Source organism: Mus caroli, chromosome X (genome assembly GCF_900094665.2).
Source record: "Mus caroli chromosome X, CAROLI_EIJ_v1.1, whole genome shotgun sequence".
NCBI classification, from domain to species: Eukaryota; Metazoa; Chordata; class Mammalia; order Rodentia; family Muridae; genus Mus; species Mus caroli.
The window spans coordinates 29,466,876-29,483,627 of NC_034589.1; the positions used below are offsets into that span (position 1 = coordinate 29,466,876).

At 46.0% G+C, this 16,752-nt stretch overlaps 1 protein-coding gene across 2 annotated transcripts in view; it reads left to right on the forward strand.

Annotated features, from left to right (window-relative positions):
* Positions 1-309: 309 nt before the first annotated feature.
* Lonrf3 (LON peptidase N-terminal domain and ring finger 3) overlaps positions 310-16,752 on the forward strand; it is a 39,090-nt gene continuing 22,647 nt past the window's right edge. The window contains exons 1-6 of one of the 2 annotated variants that reach the window (XM_021153854.2): positions 385-1,355; positions 4,642-4,760; positions 7,899-8,021; positions 12,229-12,384; positions 14,347-14,590; positions 15,401-15,491. In XM_021153854.2, coding sequence (XP_021009513.1) covers positions 536-1,355; positions 4,642-4,760; positions 7,899-8,021; positions 12,229-12,384; positions 14,347-14,590; positions 15,401-15,491 — 1,553 coding nt within the window. In that variant the 5' untranslated portion in view covers positions 385-535. Of the gene's footprint in view, positions 1,356-4,641; positions 4,761-7,898; positions 8,022-12,228; positions 12,385-14,346; positions 14,591-15,400; positions 15,492-16,752 lie in introns of both variants that reach the window. The other variant, XM_021153855.2, reaches the window with a different exon arrangement.

Genomic DNA, 16,752 nt, shown 5'->3' on the forward strand with positions numbered 1-16,752 from the left:
TGGAGCCGATAGGGACCGGCCTCTCTCGGGCGGGGGACTCCAACAAGCGGCTGGCAGAGCGGACCTGTTTGCAGACTACTTTTGAGGTGGGATGGCAAAGAGTTTAGAGCTGGAAAAGCGTGGAAGAAGAGGTTGTGTACCTCTCCCCAGTCCAGAAAGGACCCAAAATCGCAAGTGAGAAAGAAAGAGTAAATGCAAACAACCTCAAAAAACAAGCCAAGAAAAGCCAAGCCAAAAGAAGCAAGCGCAAAGCTGTTACAAAACTGTCTGGTTTTGTAACAATTTCCTCGCTGCCGGCCAATGAGCAGCGTGGTAGGAGTCACGTGGTTGCGTTTTATATAACGCTTCGCTGAGACAGACAGTTATTAGGCAGCGCGGGGCAGCCGGCATGGAGCTCGGGAGGCGAGGCAGACTCGCGCGCGCGGCGATCCCGCCTTCTCGCTCGCGCAGCCCGCTCCCAGCCGCCGCTCTTTCCTGCTAGTTCCCTGTTCCTAGACGCCTCTCCTCACTCCAACCTCCGCAGTTCCCTCTCTCAATGGATTCCCTTCAGACCGCACAGATGGTGAGCTTGTCCGCCGAGCTCCGCAGCAACAACTTGGAGCTGGCGGAGCCGGAGGAGCCGGGGACATCAGCGGCCGCAGGGCAGTCAGCCGCCCACCCGGAGGAGGTGACACCCGAGGGCTCCCAAGCTCTCGGGGCTCAAGAGCCCGAGCTAAGCCTGCCTCTGGCGGTCCCGACACCGCTGGAGTGCAAAGTCCTGCTCACGCAGGCGGATGCCTTGGCATCTGAGGGGCACCTTCGGGAAGCCCTCGAGGTGTACCGACAGCTCTCCGAGAGGCAGCAGCTCGTAGCGGAGCAGCTGGAGCAGCTAGTGCGCTGCTTGGCCGACAGTGTCCCGCAAGAGGAGCTGGCCTCCGACTCGAGCGGCACTTCGAGCTGCTGCGCCGCGGCGCTGAAAGAGGCAGGGGAGGCCGCGGCCGTGGCCCCCGAGGTATGGGATGGCTTTAAGTGCAAGAAGTGTCACGGGTTTCTCTCAGACCCGGTGTCCCTGTGGTGTGGCCACACCTTTTGTAAACTGTGCCTGGAGCGCGGGCGAGCCGCCGATCGGCGCTGCGCTCTGTGCGGGGTCAAGCTCTCCGCTCTGATGGCGGCCAGTGGGAGGGCACGCGGGCCGCGGCGCGCGGGGCAGCCGGCGCCCCTGCAACTGCGAGTTAACGTGGTACTCAGCGGCCTCCTGGGCAAGTTGTTCCCGGGCCCCGCGCGGGCGTCGCAACTCCGGCACGAGGGCAACCGGCTGTTCCGCGAGCACCAGGTGGAGGCAGCTCTGCTCAAGTACAACGAGGCTGTTCGTCTAGGTGAGTCCCCCCCCCCCTGCGCCGCCACAGGGGCCATGCGGGCTTGCTCGCCACGCGAGGGGGGCGGGGGAGCGATCCCTGCTGGGAGGCGGGGGCGGGGGGACAGACCGGACTGATTTGGTTTCGCGCGCGCGCGGGCTGGGGGGGGGTGGCGAGGGAAGAGCCCGTGGCCCACGAGGAGGAGGGAGGGGGCATTGCAAGGAGTTTGTCTTCCCTACTTTAGCTTTTTTTTAAAGCTGTGTCTCGGGCTTCTGATTGGTCCTATAGCTTTTTTTTTTTTTTTTCTCGTGCTCTTTCCCTCTCTCCTGCTTGCTTTCCTGCTCCTATACCTCCTGGTTCCAGTTTCTTAGTTTATCCCGTTCGTCTTTTTTTGCGCATTTTTTTCTCAGTTTTGTCCCTGTTTCGGTCTTGCTCAGTGTCACTGTCTCTATTTCTCGGTCTTTCCTGGACACTTTGGAGCTCACTCTTAACACCTGCCGGTACCTCCCCTCTCAGCAGAGGAACTTGGCACTATTTTCCAAACTCCCGCGCGGTCCTCCTGGCTTTTACCAACCGGAGGTGGCTTGCCGGCGCCTGAGTCCGTGGCTCCCGCCTCTGGGAGTTGTCCCTTCCGGGGCCGAGGCTCCCTGTGGGGTGGGTCCCGCCTGGAATTAGGTCAGGAGAGCACTGGTTGCATAAGGCCCTCGAGCCGCCCGGGCCGGCGGCCCCTCCCCCGCGCGGGCGGGCGGGCAAGCGGGCGGGCGGGCAGGCGGGGATTGTGTAACGCTGAGGTAACTGAAGTGGGCCACGCTCGCCTCAGAAACCATCCCGCGAGCGTGTGCGGGGGGCGGAGGGGGGGCTCGCTCCCCGCTGCCCTGTGACTCATTGTCACCGTTTCCTATCACACGATTCCCTGGCTGAAATAGATGCACTTGCCCCGCCCCCTCCACCCGCTGCATTTAGATGGCCAGTGCCCCGACATCGAACCCTTTGACCCCTCTAACCCAATGAATGGCAGGACTAGGCAACTGGTCGGGATCCCCCCCCCCAAGGAAACAAGGGACTGATCATAAAGGGGGCATGCCTCTGTTTCACCTGCTCCAAGAGTTGCCCAAGAGTGGGCTCTGTAGCTTCAAGGGCAAACCGGGCAGTCCCACATCTCTGCTGGACTGGAGTACCAGAGTTTTCCCAGAGACCTGTTTGCACCTTCTGCCTCCTCCCACTCCAACCCAGGAAGTGGCCTTGGAACTACTGGCTAGTGCCAGCCAGCACCTCTGCAGGCAGGCAAGGCAGGGCAATGTGTCCAACAGAAGGTGCTGGTGTGGAGGGAGTTGGCTGTGGGGTCCTAAGACCTCCTAGGCAATCTCTGGTGGATAGAGGAGGGATGGGATGGAGTCTCTCCACATTTCAGTCCCACCCAAGCCAGCAACAGGTAATGCAGAAAGGAGCAAAACCAGTGGCTATGAGAACTGAGGAACACAGATATCCTCACAACACATACCCTGCTTGTGTCTAAACAAAGCAGGCTGTGAGCTGCCAATGGGCTAGTGGGTGTGTGTTTCAGAAAAGTGTCAGAGAGTACTGTAAACTCTTTGCTAAAATCAAGAGCAAGTAATGGGCACCCAGGTCAGCCCAGAGCATACATCCTTCAGGGAATGGCATAGAGGCAGACATCAAAGCCTGTTTCTGGCAGTGGAAGCTGTAGCCTAGAGCTTGTGAAAGGGCGCAGCCATATGAATGAAATAGGTAGGGGCCACTTAAGTATGGAATTCTAAGGGAGGCTGAATACTTTCATCCAAGGGCTAGCCAGCAAAGCCTCTTCCCACCTTCCTCTCTGTCACTGCTATCACTTCCCCAGGAAGAATCTTTCCTGTACCTTTGTTAATAATCTCCTTGGAGCCGGGCGTGGTGGCGCACGCCTTTAATCCCAGCACTCGGGAGGCAGAGTCAGGCGGATTTCTGAGTTCAAGGCCAGCCTGGTCTACAGAGTGAGTTCCAGGACAGCCAGGGCTACACAGAGAAACCCTGTCTCGAAAAACCAACAACAACAAAAAATAATAATAATAATCTCCTTGGAGCAGTCAGGGGGAAAAAAAAGCCAATACCATCCATCTTCACCATTCTAAGGGGAAATGGGCCCCTTCCACGAACTATATTTATCCTGGAACCGGCTAATGTTCTATTCTAAAAGCTGTACCCACACTCAGTAAAAGGAACTTTTCTCCACCCAAGCCTCAAAACTTGAACATTAACCAACAGTGACTCTAACCAGCTATGTAACCTATCACTTCACCTCATTGGCCTTAGTTTTCCTATCTGAAGAATGGGTGGGTTGAAGACTTACTCAGGCCTGAATTCTAATGATTCAGTGATGGTGACAATAAGACTCCTAAAAGTTATGTCAAGAAGGTACTTTCTCATTTTGCCATCAGTAGATGGACCTTGTAAATGCATAGAAGATGGACCTTGTAAATGCATAGCTGTTTCTCCAGGAAACGTTTATACCATAAGCACTGGCCATTAGGGAGAGAGGGAGGTTTTTTTGTTTGTTTTTTGTTGTTGTTTTTGTTGTTTTGGGGGTTTTTGTTTGTTTTCTTTTTGTTTTGGGGGGTTTTTGTCTTGTTTTTGGGTTTTGGGGGTTGGTTTTTGTTTTTGTTTTTTGCTTTGGATTTTTTTGTTTGTTTGTTTGGTTTTTCGAGACTGGGTTTCTCCCTGGCTGTCCTGGAACTCACTCTGTAGACCAGGCTGGCCTCGAACTCAGAAATCCTCCTGCCTCTGCCTCTCAGGTGCTGGGATTAAAGGTGTGTACCATCACTGCCCAGCTTGGGGGAGGTATTGGTATGCTGGAGTTATTGTTAGGCTACAGGTCATCCCGACTAGGTGACTAGCATGGACTTGCCTTGGTTGGGGTCAAGGTAGGGGTTCCAACTGGCTTCCTCTCTCTCTTCCCTGGCCTCATTCTTTTTGGATGGTAGCTCATTTAGAAGCCAGGTTGTTGAGCACTAGCAGTGTACATCTGCAGAACAGTGCCAGGGTTTCCTTAGGTGAAAATTTCTAATGTATTGTGGACACTTCACCTCTTAGGAACTGCTTGAAAAAGGAGGGCAACATTACTGCTTTGCATGGACAAGCTATGGTGTTGGTCAGGACAATATTAGGACTGGAAATGACACTTAACTCTTCGGGTTCAGTAGAAAGAGCTTAGATAACTTTTCTTTCCTCAAGCTCCATCCTCATACAGGATTTACCATGTGCTTCTGCTGGGGGCCATTAATGAGGGCTTTTTTTTTTTTTCTCATTTCGGCAGCTCCAAATGACCATTTGCTTTATAGCAATCGGTCCCAAATTTATTTCACCTTGGAGTCTCATGAGGATGCACTGCATGATGCAGAAATAGCATGTAAACTACGGCCAATGGGTTTTAAGGTGAGTGTGGGACAAGAGGGATGGAAAGGGGCTATGCTATAGAGAGACTGGCAAGAACAGCTGTCTCCCTGGGGCAGGAGATGCTAGAGCTTCTGCAGAATAGGAGAGAAAACTTTCTAATGAGCTGGACAGTGCAGGGCATCCCTTGATAAAGGGAGGTCTAAGTCTGCAAGGGATCTCAATAAATCTACATTCAGTTGATAACCTTCAGGATAGCCTTGTCTTTATTTTTTTTTTCAAATATGGAATCAGTAGTACAACTTGACTTCATGTCTCAGCTCTTCTACTTTTCTTAACTGTACAGCCTTGGGAAAATTACTTCATTTCTCTATGTTTGATGCCCTCACCTATAACATGCTTATATCCAAAGCACCTTCTAAATAGGACTGTTGTGGAGATTACATAAGGTCATGGAGGGGAGATGCTTGGAACAATGCATGGAGCATTATATAAGCATTTGCTACCACCACCACCACCACCACCATCACTCATAAATTTCTAGGGATAATAAGGAGAGGAATATAAGAAAGATATTCCTGCTCTGATCCTTCAGGATAACTACTGATAGCCATGCTTTTTGAGAGCTCAAACAGCTTTTGGGTTTTTAAAGCAAGATCTTCATATTTGCACAATGGCTGTGCCATTTTGAATCATTAATACAGTCATTTGACATGCCAGTATACCCCCCAATCTCGGTCACATGGGAGAGGTGGGAAGAAAGACAGTAGACATCAAGAGAGGGGAATACCTGAATACAAAGCATCACTTTCTGTGTCTCTGCCTGGCATCAGGACCAATCTCTTCCACATATCTGTAGTCTGTTTAGTAGAATTGGGTCTGGATATGAATCTTTGCAAAGTGTGACCACGGGAAAGTGGCTACATTCTCTGAAACTCAAGCACCCTTACTTGTTAAATGATGCTATTGCTGTCTGCCATGATTGTTTCACAGGTATGTATAAGGATCAACAGTGAGAATGACAACTAGAACATCCTGCAAGCTGTAACCATTATAGGTTCTTGTACAACCCAAGGTAGCAAAAGCAGTGTCTCCAAGACCAGGGCCACTGTGATTTATCTGAATCTCATGGGTCAGGTGTTCTCTGAATCCAGAATGTTCTGATGGTAGAAAGACCATAGATTAGGCAATACCTCCAATAATCTCCAGGCAACCTCCCTATGTGTCTAATTAAACACACTCTGCAGCAATTTACATGCAAAATCACACAGAATAGTATAAATACTATACAACAGTTTATAACGGTTTCCTTCAGATGTTGGTGCCTAGTGATGATGTTAAACCTATGAAAATATTGGATAATCAGAAGTTTTACATATCTAAGAATTTCCGATAAGGCCTTGTGAAGTTGGGTGTGGTGGCATGACCCTGCATTGGGATTCCAGGAGGATCATGGTTGAGCTCAGCCTGCGCTATTACAGTGAGCCCTTCTGGGGAAAAAACCACATGTGGACTGGTAAACGTTGTCTATACTATTAGAGTGAATCTCATTGGTCTGTAATGAGAGAGTTTTCGTGGAGGTGATTGACCAGTGTGTTTTCTTTCCCAAGAAACATATTTACAGCTCAATACAAGTCTCCAATACCTTAAGTTGCCACTGAGATGGGCTAACATGTGAGTTAGGTAGCTGTCTTGGGATAAGAGGGGCTTGCAGCCATTTCTACTGGAAAACTAAATCTGGATACCATGATGGGAAGAGCACTGAGACTTATGTTCTAGATGCAGTGAGAAAAGGGATTTCCACCATGAAGGAGGAATTGGTGCAAGTACTTGGCAGGGGTGCCATTTCCCTATAGCTGGGGGAAAAGGGAAAGGGAGCATTCGAGGACTCTGCTGTCTTGGGGGCTGAAAGCTTCTAATGCATACACCTCCATACTCTGAGTTTTGTATTTCCCAACATTTCTATATGAGATGCCATAAGGGAGCCAGTCCAGTAGGCAGCCCAATTTCATCTAGGGCTTAATGTCATCACCACACCTTGCTGGTAGTATAGGTGTCAGTGGGGTAAGCTGGCCACCCTGAGAAAGTGAGGCGTGTGAGTTGCTACTCTGTTGATTACTGGGACCCCAGAGGCCTCTCCAGTTTTCTAGGACTTAGCCCCCTATAGCTGTTCTGAAGCATAGTGCTAGCCTTTCTCCTGAAGGCCACTGTTGGCAGAAACAACAAGGGAGTGTGGCAGCCAAGATTAGGCTCGAGAAAGAAGTGAGGGTGTGGAAAGAGGTCCCCAAGAGGTTTGTGGCTGTGGCTCCTAACCAAGTCCTGACACCATGCAGACACATGTTAGAAGAGGAGGTAGAGAAATACCCACCAGGTGAAACATAGGCCTTTTCATTCATATTAGGCACAAGAGAAGGCCGCCCTTTATGCTCTTTTTTCTTCCTTGCCCCTCAGGATGCTGCTTAAGCCCTTCTAAGGAGTTTAGCCCATCAGCACTTGGGTTTGAATCTGGAGGCCATAGGAAAAAACAGCTAAGTTTCTATAAGCAAAAGCATTGGCTCATTCGCTGGTCAGCCTCCTGGAAGGTGGTCTGCCTTTGTGGGGAAAAGTCCTCTAGAAGTTCTGGGATCACGATTCTAGTTCTAGATTGCTTCTAGCGATCTTTGAAAACCTGGAGGGTCCCTGCTCCTTTTCTTGAGCCTCTGTAGAAATGATTGTCTCACTCAAGCCATGGCTGTTTTTTACAGACCGGTGCAAAAGAGAGGCAAGTCTTCTCGGGATGAACATTGAAAACAGAGCTATTATAGTTTGTGGTTAAATGGATGCTTTGGCATGTTTGTGATCCTCATACAGTTGTGGGGTGGAGAAGAGGCAGTAAACACAGTAGCTAAGAGTGTGGGCTTGGAATATTGTCAGTCCCAGGTTTTAACTCTGACTTCCTCTGAGGCTTCCCAGTTGTTTGTTGTACTTTGGTCAAGTTCTCTCTCTCTCTGGATCTCCCTTTGGTTGTCTTTGAAATGGGATTTAAAATAGTTTACCATTAGGACAGAGATGAAAATATAAGTCTTTTGACAAGACTCTGCCTGATAGTGACTGCTCAGTAGGTACTCAGCAATTGCTGTTAATTGTAGCTACATTAAGAAGGTGAATTAGATGGGACTGACTGCTACTGTTTTCTTCCAGGCACACTTCAGAAAAGCACAAGCTTTAGCCACTCTAGGCAAGGTGAAAGAAGCACTCAAAGAATTTCTCTACTGTGTATCCCTTGATGGAAAGAACAAGAGCGCCAGATCTGAAGCTCAAAGGGTGAGTTGAGTGTCCTAGGGTTAGGTGTCTAGTAGACCCCCGTCACTCTGTCTTCTTTAGGGAGAAGGATGAAGATGCTACCCTCCTCAGTATTTGTGGTCCTGAGTGGGTGCTTCTCTGGGTTTAAGGGGCATGAGAGAGATGCCAACTGATTGCCCAGAAGCCCCGTCGTTCTGGTATGTACTATCAAATTGGCAGGTTTTTTTTTTTTTTGTAGGAGTCAGTAATGAATGCTTTGACTCAGAATCAGTAGGATATAAAACAAAACTAAACCAAGTAAGCTAACCTGGAGATAAAGGCTCACTGAAGAGTCTCTTTGTGGATGAGGGCCTGATAGTGGGAGCTGCTTAGAACTGTATAACTTTTCTTTGGCTGAATCACACGTTTCGCTAGTCACACATGGAGGACAGCTCCTGGGAAGGGTCACTGATGTGGCTTGCCACGTACAGAACTTAAACAAACCTTCACCTCTTCTGCTAGAAAGTTAAACCTACTATCTGGCAAATGCAAGTCAGAGATCATTATGAAAGAATATAATTAGCCCTTCCAACTCTTCGGTTTCAGGAGATTGTGATTGTAAAATAAATATCATGAGAAATGCCAGGAACTTGATTAAAAGGTCAAGCATCCTCATTGGATGGGCTTTGACTTTTATTGCTTTTTGTACATTTATTCTTCTGGTGTCTGAATAATTGGCCTGAAAGTTGGATGCTGACACTCAGTGATTGTTTTTGGTTTCCTGCCGCCATACTCTACTCAACACCAGGCTACAAGCCCTTCCATCCACCACCACCCTTTGTAATGCTTTGCCTGGGGAGGGGTGGAAAAAAGTAGACAAGAGACAGGATTTGTCTCTGAAGACTCTAGAAAGGAATATTTAGCAAAACTAATAAAGTTGACAGAGGCTGGACTCTGGCAAGAAATTTCCTGTCTGGAAAAAAAATGACCTGATTTGTGTGTGGGGGTGGGGGGTGGGGAGTAAGGTTTTATTGAAAGGGGTATGGATCAAGCAGAATTTTTAGCCATGACCTTTCTTAAAACTTAAGTGTAGTCGGTCCATAGTATAACATTAGCTGAGCATTCCACTTAGTTCCCATAACTCACTGTTATTTCTCTAGATGAGGAATCTGAGGCTCAGGGACTTTCTTGAGGCCACCTGCTTCTTTGCTTTTATTTTGCCTTCAGGTGGCCCCAGAGGTTCTGGCATCATCAGTTGAACTAACCTCACTCCAGTTTGCTTTTATAGATAGGCTGTTGTCATTTCTATACCTACATGATGAAAGGCAAGGCATTGTGTGAAACTCTGGAGACCCAAGAAAGCCTAAGTGCCTATTAGAACTTACAAGCTTTTGTGTGTGTGTGTGTGTGGTGAAGATGAATGCCAGGCAATACAAGTGAATGTGTGCTTAAAAGAAGTATTACAAAATTCTGAAATTAATGTAACAATTTGGAGGCATATTTCTGCTGAATGTGATGAAGCTATAGCAGCCATTTAAATATACTGAGAGGCTTCGACTGTGTGTATTCACTGGATTATTCTAGTTTTAGGGCTAAACATTTGAAAACTAGTCCACATGCGCTGGGTATTAATAAGCCTCCTCATAACCCACAGCCCTATGATTTATTTTAAACTACAGATTCTCTTTCTTAACCCAGTTGGGCCTTTCTTTGGCTAAAGTTCCAGCAGAATTGACTTTTCATTCATATGGAATGATTATTCTCCCTGAAAGTTGACCCTAAGTTTTGTTTTCCAAAGACATTGAAAAGGCCTACAGAGAGATCTTAGGCAGTAAAGCTAAGAAGAGAACTGCTATATTATTTCTGCCTTGTTTCCTTTGATTTTGGCTCCTGGCCTCCTTTTCTTCATATTACCTTGTGTCTTTTCGACCTTGTACTTGGGTGCTATATGGCCCCCTCCAGGGAGACTGTCTCAGAAGTGGATATATCCTTTTTGGTCCTTGAGTAGAATTTCTGATAATCAAGTTCAACTCCTGGGGAGTGGTGTGCACTAAAAGATTATATGTATGACCCTGTGCACTAGGTGTGTCTTCCAACCTTTGTCAGTTTATATCTGAAAAGTAGGGTTTTAGCACTGCAAGGGGACATAAACATCTCACTGAGGATGTGAGGCACCTGAGGGCTAGGCTTCTTCTTGATCCCTTGGATGCCAACATCATTTCCATGAATATGTTGTATATTTGCTAAGCACTTAACGCTGGCTGGAGAGAAAGACTTATTCTGTGACACACTTCTCGTGCAAAGTAAGATGGTATAGTTTAAGGTTTGGTATTCTCTTCTGTAGAGACATGAAAAGGCAGATGAGATCAGAGAGATGGGAGTACTGGGGCAAGGCAGCACTTGAGCAGAACTTTGAATAGTGAGTAGGGCTTGGATGTATGGAAAGTGCTGATAGATACAGAAAGGAACATCATGAAGAAACCTCAGAGGACAAGCAGAAGAGTAAATCCACCTTTGAATTTAGCATTCTTGCAAAGTCTCTTGATAAATGAACACTTCGGACCATGGAGACTGAATAACAGTGTGGAGCTTTTTTAGTGGCTTTCCAAACATGGCAGGGTCTTCTAAGTGATAAACATTTGAGTATGTTTTGGAAGTTCAGTGATCTCTTTCTTGTTGTATTACACACACACGCATGCACACAGGATAGATCTATGGATGGATGGATGGATGCATGCATGCATGCATACATACATACTTACATAAAATCTCTAACCCCTAATGGCTTAGGGGAGAGTGGAAACAAGAATGTAAACAGCTAATGATGCAACCTGCACCCAAATGCTCATCTCTGAACCCTAGACCCTTTTGTTCTCTCTTCTCCCTTGCCAGTGTATCCAATTGCAAGGAAACCTGCCTGACCCTAGGTACTTGAACTTAAAATCTAGAAATCTCTGAAGAGATGACTGGGATGAGGAAGAGGCTAGAAGAGGGAGAGGAAGTTTGAGCTCTGCTTTCTTAACACTTCATTGCTCAGGTCCCCAACTCTGAAGGAATTAAAGGTCCAGGGGTGACAATGTGGATGAGGAAAGCAAAATGGATAAACAGAAAAGCAGCAGCAAACAATGTAGATTGGTTGACTTCTCAGCCCATTGAGTTGTTACGGATTTGACTCTCTATTCTTCCACGGAGGAGTCCTAGTTTGCTTTTCCTCTGCTGTGATAAACACCATTACCAAAAGCAACTTGGGAAACAGAGTTAATTTTCCTTACACATCCCAGGTCACAGTCTATCACTGATTGAAGTCAGGGCAGGAACTCAAAGCAGGAGCCTGGAGACAGGAACTCAAACAGAGGAATCTGCTTACTGGCTTGTGTCTCAGCATCACAATCAGTCACCTTTCTTGTACACACTGGCACCACCTGCCCAGGGTTGGCACCACCCACACTGTGCTGGTACTTCCTACATTAATCATTAATCACGAAAATACCCAAACATATTTGCCTACAGGCCAATCTGATACAGGCATTTTTCTTATGTACCCTTTCCCCAGGATGACCTAGTTTAACAAATAAATAAATAAATAAATAAAAAACCTAATACATGAGGTATCTATTCTGACTTCACCTCTATGTTTCCTTCAATTAAGATACACTTTAAAGCCCCATTGCAGACATTTCTGCAGAATGGTGGCACCATAGAGGTGACTATGAATAATGTTGGCATCTGTCATGCCTTCTCAAAACCCAGATTCCTGGCTCATACTTCAGACCTGGGGAGATTGAAGCTAGACCCAGGGACCTGACATTTTCATAAGCTCCTGAGTGATTCTTTTTGAAAAAGATGTATTTTACTTTTTCAATATGTGTATATGTTTGAGTCTGTGTATTGGGTATCTGTACATGAGTACTGGTACCCCTGGACATCAGAGGTATCAGATATGCTGGAGCTGGAATGACAGGTGGATGTGAGACACCCTACATGTGTGCTGGGAATCAAACTCGGCTCCTCTGCAAGAACAGTATGTGCTCTTAATGACTAAGCAATCTTTCTTTCCCCCTGTTCCTAAATGAGTCTGTGTGTTTATGCAACAACCTCTCCTTAGTGTGTCTAGGGACATGGCTCCAAGGCTTCCTCATTAGAGTTTTGCCTTGCAAGCTGTGCTCTCTGGTTCCCCATCCCTCCCCCTGCACCTTAGTCTAGCACCTGTAGAAACTTGAGTAGTGAAGTCTTCTGTTTTATGTCACAGCTTCTCTTTAGTTTCTTTTCACCATCAGTCCCGGGGGAGTCTCAGGAACATTCTCCCGATATCCTGAAGCTGTTGGCACCTCACCCTAGATTAAAGGAACACGTAGAGTCAATGGCTACTGAAGGCACCAGCCATAATCTACCAAAGTTGTCACAGGTAAAACTCAACTCACCCAGCTCGCTCATGATGCTTCATTTGGCTCTTTTGTGGGCACACCACAAGTGAGCCCTACCTCTCCTACTTTGGTTCCTGAGGGAAAAAGAAAGATGGAGTTGATAATGGCTGTGTCCTTTGCTTAAAAACTACAACTGGGAATTTCAGGCATGGTCCAAAAGTTTATGAATTTATTGTATTTGTAGTCTTGGTCAGATTGAGAAAATAGAGAAATTTGATAGAAATATAAAGAGATTGGCCCACTTCCCCTAAAACCCTATAACTGGGGTGTGCTTATTGACTCTGTCTTGGTCCAATCCAGAAAATAGATTTGATACAACTATAAAGAGATTGGCCTACTTCTGAAAGCCTTTAACTGGGACTTTAGCTTTGAGGAAGATGCTGATGGCCTTTGAGTACCAGTGAGATCCTTGTGCAACGTTGATTCCATTTGGGGACCAAATGGAGAGAATTTCTTGCTCTTGCACTATACCTTACACATGAGTAGGCTTCTTATGCACATCTATAGCAAAGTAGAGGCACGAGAGCTGAGTTGAGAAGGATGACAAAAAAAAAAAAAAGGAACAGAGAGATGGGCTTCAGGTGCTGGCCTTTCTAGCACAGGGTAAGTGGGCAGAAGTTGGGGTTCAGAAGACCAGACTTGAAGCAAAGTTTAACACTGAATACCTGGGCACCTTTGGGGAGTTGTTTCTTCTCCATTTGTGCCTGAAGTTCCTCACTTGTATATAAGCCCTGGATGCTCACATCTTCCCAGTCTCTGTCCCTGCTCTAGAGAAGGAATAAAATGCAAGGTAGCTGACTTTTCTTGGTGATGGCAGAACTCGGCATATCTCTTGAAATCAGAGAGTCCCCAGTGGTCATTAGTATAGGACTAAGACAGCGAACACTAGACCAGAGGACCTGGAGTGGGGACTTCTACTTGCAACTCAGTCTGAAATGAAGGAAATAGAACCTCTGCCTTTCCACTGTGAACAGACCAGGCAACAGCAAATGCATTTCCACCAAAACTTTGCTTGGCAAGGCCTTGTCCTGTGCGGACAGTACTCTGGGCTCACGGAAAATCAAAACTGTAGTATTGGGGATTTTTTTTTTTTTTTTTTAGTTTTTGAAACTACCTGAACACCCAGGGATACAGGCTAAGAAAACCCGCATCCTTTCCTCTGCTCTTCATTGTTTCCTCTCACCTGTGTCCACTGCAACTTTTGGCAGGGCTTAGAGGGGAAACAACCTTTTGCTGTCAAAATATGAATGTGGATTATAGAGAAGGTTCTCCAGAGCAATGGGAATAAACACATTTTCGGGATTATTTCAGGTTGCATTTTCAAATATCCTTTTCCTAGATGAAATTCTGTAAAAGGTTAGAGACAGACTATTAGGTCAAATTATTTTTTTCTTCTCTTTAGACTTTTCACACAAAATGGAGTAAACAGACTAAATAATCTTTTTATGAAAAAAAAAAAACATATAGCTCTGGAGCATGAGTTGCTTCGGCAGGCTTGTACAGAGTTGGCCTAAAGTCCTCTGAAAGATGTCTATGGATGACAGTCAGGGTGAGGGAAGTAACCAGTAACAGGATATCCCCTCACTGAGTGCTTTGCCTTCCTTACAGACCACTGGGGAATGCTTTGGCTAGGAGGGAAGAGTGATGCTTCCCTTGTAGTTCCCCCTTCACCCCTGCTCAGCCAACTTGTCCTTCCATGTGCCTGTTGTCCTTGTTTAGAGAAGTTCTCCTAACTCTACTGAAGCTAGGCATGTCTTTGACATAGATAAGATGTCACAGATAAGCCTCAAGGCTTTCCCTCCGTTGAGTTGCGTAGCCATTGTGTATTCAGGAGTGAGGATCAGAGCTATGCTTCTTTCTCTTTGTCCCCTCAGGGTAAGAATATTGGAGGACCAATCTTGGTCCCAAGCAGCTTCTGATCTCTGGGTTTTTGCTTCACCTAGGAGAATCTGGAGCTTCCCCATTGTTCTAATCAGGAGGGAGCAGCAGCTGCAGAAGAGAGCAGCAGCCTAGCAAATTCAGCTCAAGGAAAGGTGAGTAGTAAAGAAGACAGAGAGAAAGATCAGAAAGGAGAGGACCGGGATGCTGCCTCCGTCAGGACCGGCAAATGCCAGGAAAAGAAGAGAAATCGTTGCCAAATCGAAACCCAAGAAGACACAGAATTGCCTAATAAAGTCTCCAGACAAGGTACTAATTCTACCCAGGGAGAAAGTATCATAATGCAGATGACTGGGTTCGCTGACCTATGTAGTTACACTCTCTCTGGGGACCCCTCTAGCTCAGAGTGTATGGCCTAGCTCTGGCATTAACCAACTATGAAATCCCAGGGGTTGCTGTGACGGTTCTTTGAGAGTGTATTGGTAACTATCATACTGAAAGTACTGTGTGATATAATGTGATATAGATCTGTTATAGTGTGATATAGATCATCCACAGTCAGGACATCTGGTCAAGCACCCGATCGATCAAGGGATGACATCCCATGCTTTTCCATCATGTAACTTTCCTCCAGGATAACCACTTCCTGCCCTCATCCCTGTTCTGGGAATGTAGGATGGCAGGGGTGTGCTCAGGTCTCGTTCGGTTGTACCCTGAGAAGCAGCAGCTACAGCTTCATTCCAAGAGAGGTTGGCAGTGCCAAGACTCATCTCAACTTTGAAGACCTGGCTCAGTCCAGGGAGTTACCAACGCCGCTGCTGCTGCTGCTGCTGCTGCTGCTGCTGCTGCTGAGGTGCCTACTGGATTTGAATGACCTCAGCCAGGAGCTCCTAGTCTTGGACTTCTCTGTCTATGGGCCCTGCTAAAATGCCTCTGGGAGCACACTTCAGGGAACCCCACTGGCAATTGCTCAGGCAGCCACTAAATTAAACTCTGGGGGAGTTTGAGATTGAAAACCAGAAAGACATTTTTTTCCACAGAAGTACTGTCTGTAAAAAACAAACAAACAAACAAAAAACGAGTTGCTCCATCCCTGATTTACTATTTCCTAAATCACAGATCTTCCTGCTGAGCAGGGAGCCAAACCAGATCTCAGTAATCCACTTGGATCCTTTGATGCATCTGACCTTGAATGCTCACTGTGTATGAGGTATGTGATGTGGGCCAGCACTTGACTGCCTAGTATTTCCTCCTCTTTAGTACCTGGACCTTTCTGCTGGTGACTTAACTACTGAGTTGGTTAGTATGTAAAATCATGGCACTGATGAAATGCAAACCACGTTGTCACATGAGAGAGCTGGTGTCCAAGCTTACAAACTGTGTTCTTTACAGCCTTAGATCTTAATTTAAAGAGACATGGAAAGTGGCAAAGCAAGACACCTTTCAAAGGTCAAAAATGGATGGACCACGTGTTGAATATGCCTACTATTTGGTCTTCATTAGATTTGATTTTGTTATATATGACTGTACTGAAACAAGACATATATTTTCCAGCTTCCCATAATGCCATTGTTTTATACCAGCCTGTCTTACATTATTGTTTGAGCCTTAGAGTTTTTTGAACTTGTAACCCTGAATCTAAACTACTAAGTTAAGAACTCAATGCTCAAGGGTTAATGTAGATCCCACAAGCATTTTCTTTGAAAGCCAAATAGAAGCCTAAATTTATTTGTGTTTATGCTATCTGATGAATAGTACATGTAACAGATATTTGGTCAGGTCTTTTCCTTGCAGCTAGTATGTGATCTCTACTTTCTTGGGTCTCTGAAGAGCAGTTTATCCATATATCCCATTTCAAAAACAAATAAAAGTTTCTTTCATTTCATAGCTGTGATTTAGTGGCTAAGAGAAGAGGCTCTGAAGTCAATGTTTGAACCCTAGCTCTTTTGACCTACAGACTTTGGTCCTAGAGCAAGTAACATTTGCTACCACTATTTGGTTTTTTAGTAAAGGACGGGGGAATCAACTCCATCAGTTGTGACGGTTAAATAAGAAAAACTATTTAATGTTTAGAGTAGTGCCCGGAAAACAGTAAGTACTCAAAAAAAAATTAACTTTTTTTCTTCCTACTCATTGGTCTTTAATGTTAGATCCAGGGACCTCAGAAGAAACACTATGTATACATTCAAATAGATGCATGAATTCATTGAAGCAATATTTAAAGTGTGTATATGTATGGGTGGATGTGTTTCTAAGATAGAAGCATACGGCTTGCATTAGATTCTCAAATGTGTTGATTTTTCTCCAAAAGCATTAAGAAGGAACTTAAATACTTGAACAAATGTTTGCCTGCCTTTTGAGAGCACTTACTCTTCTGTTATCTGTCATGTGTAAGTCATTATATTCTGAATGACTTTTTTTGTCATGTGAATAAGAACAAGGCAACTATTATGCGATATAGACTCTTCTTA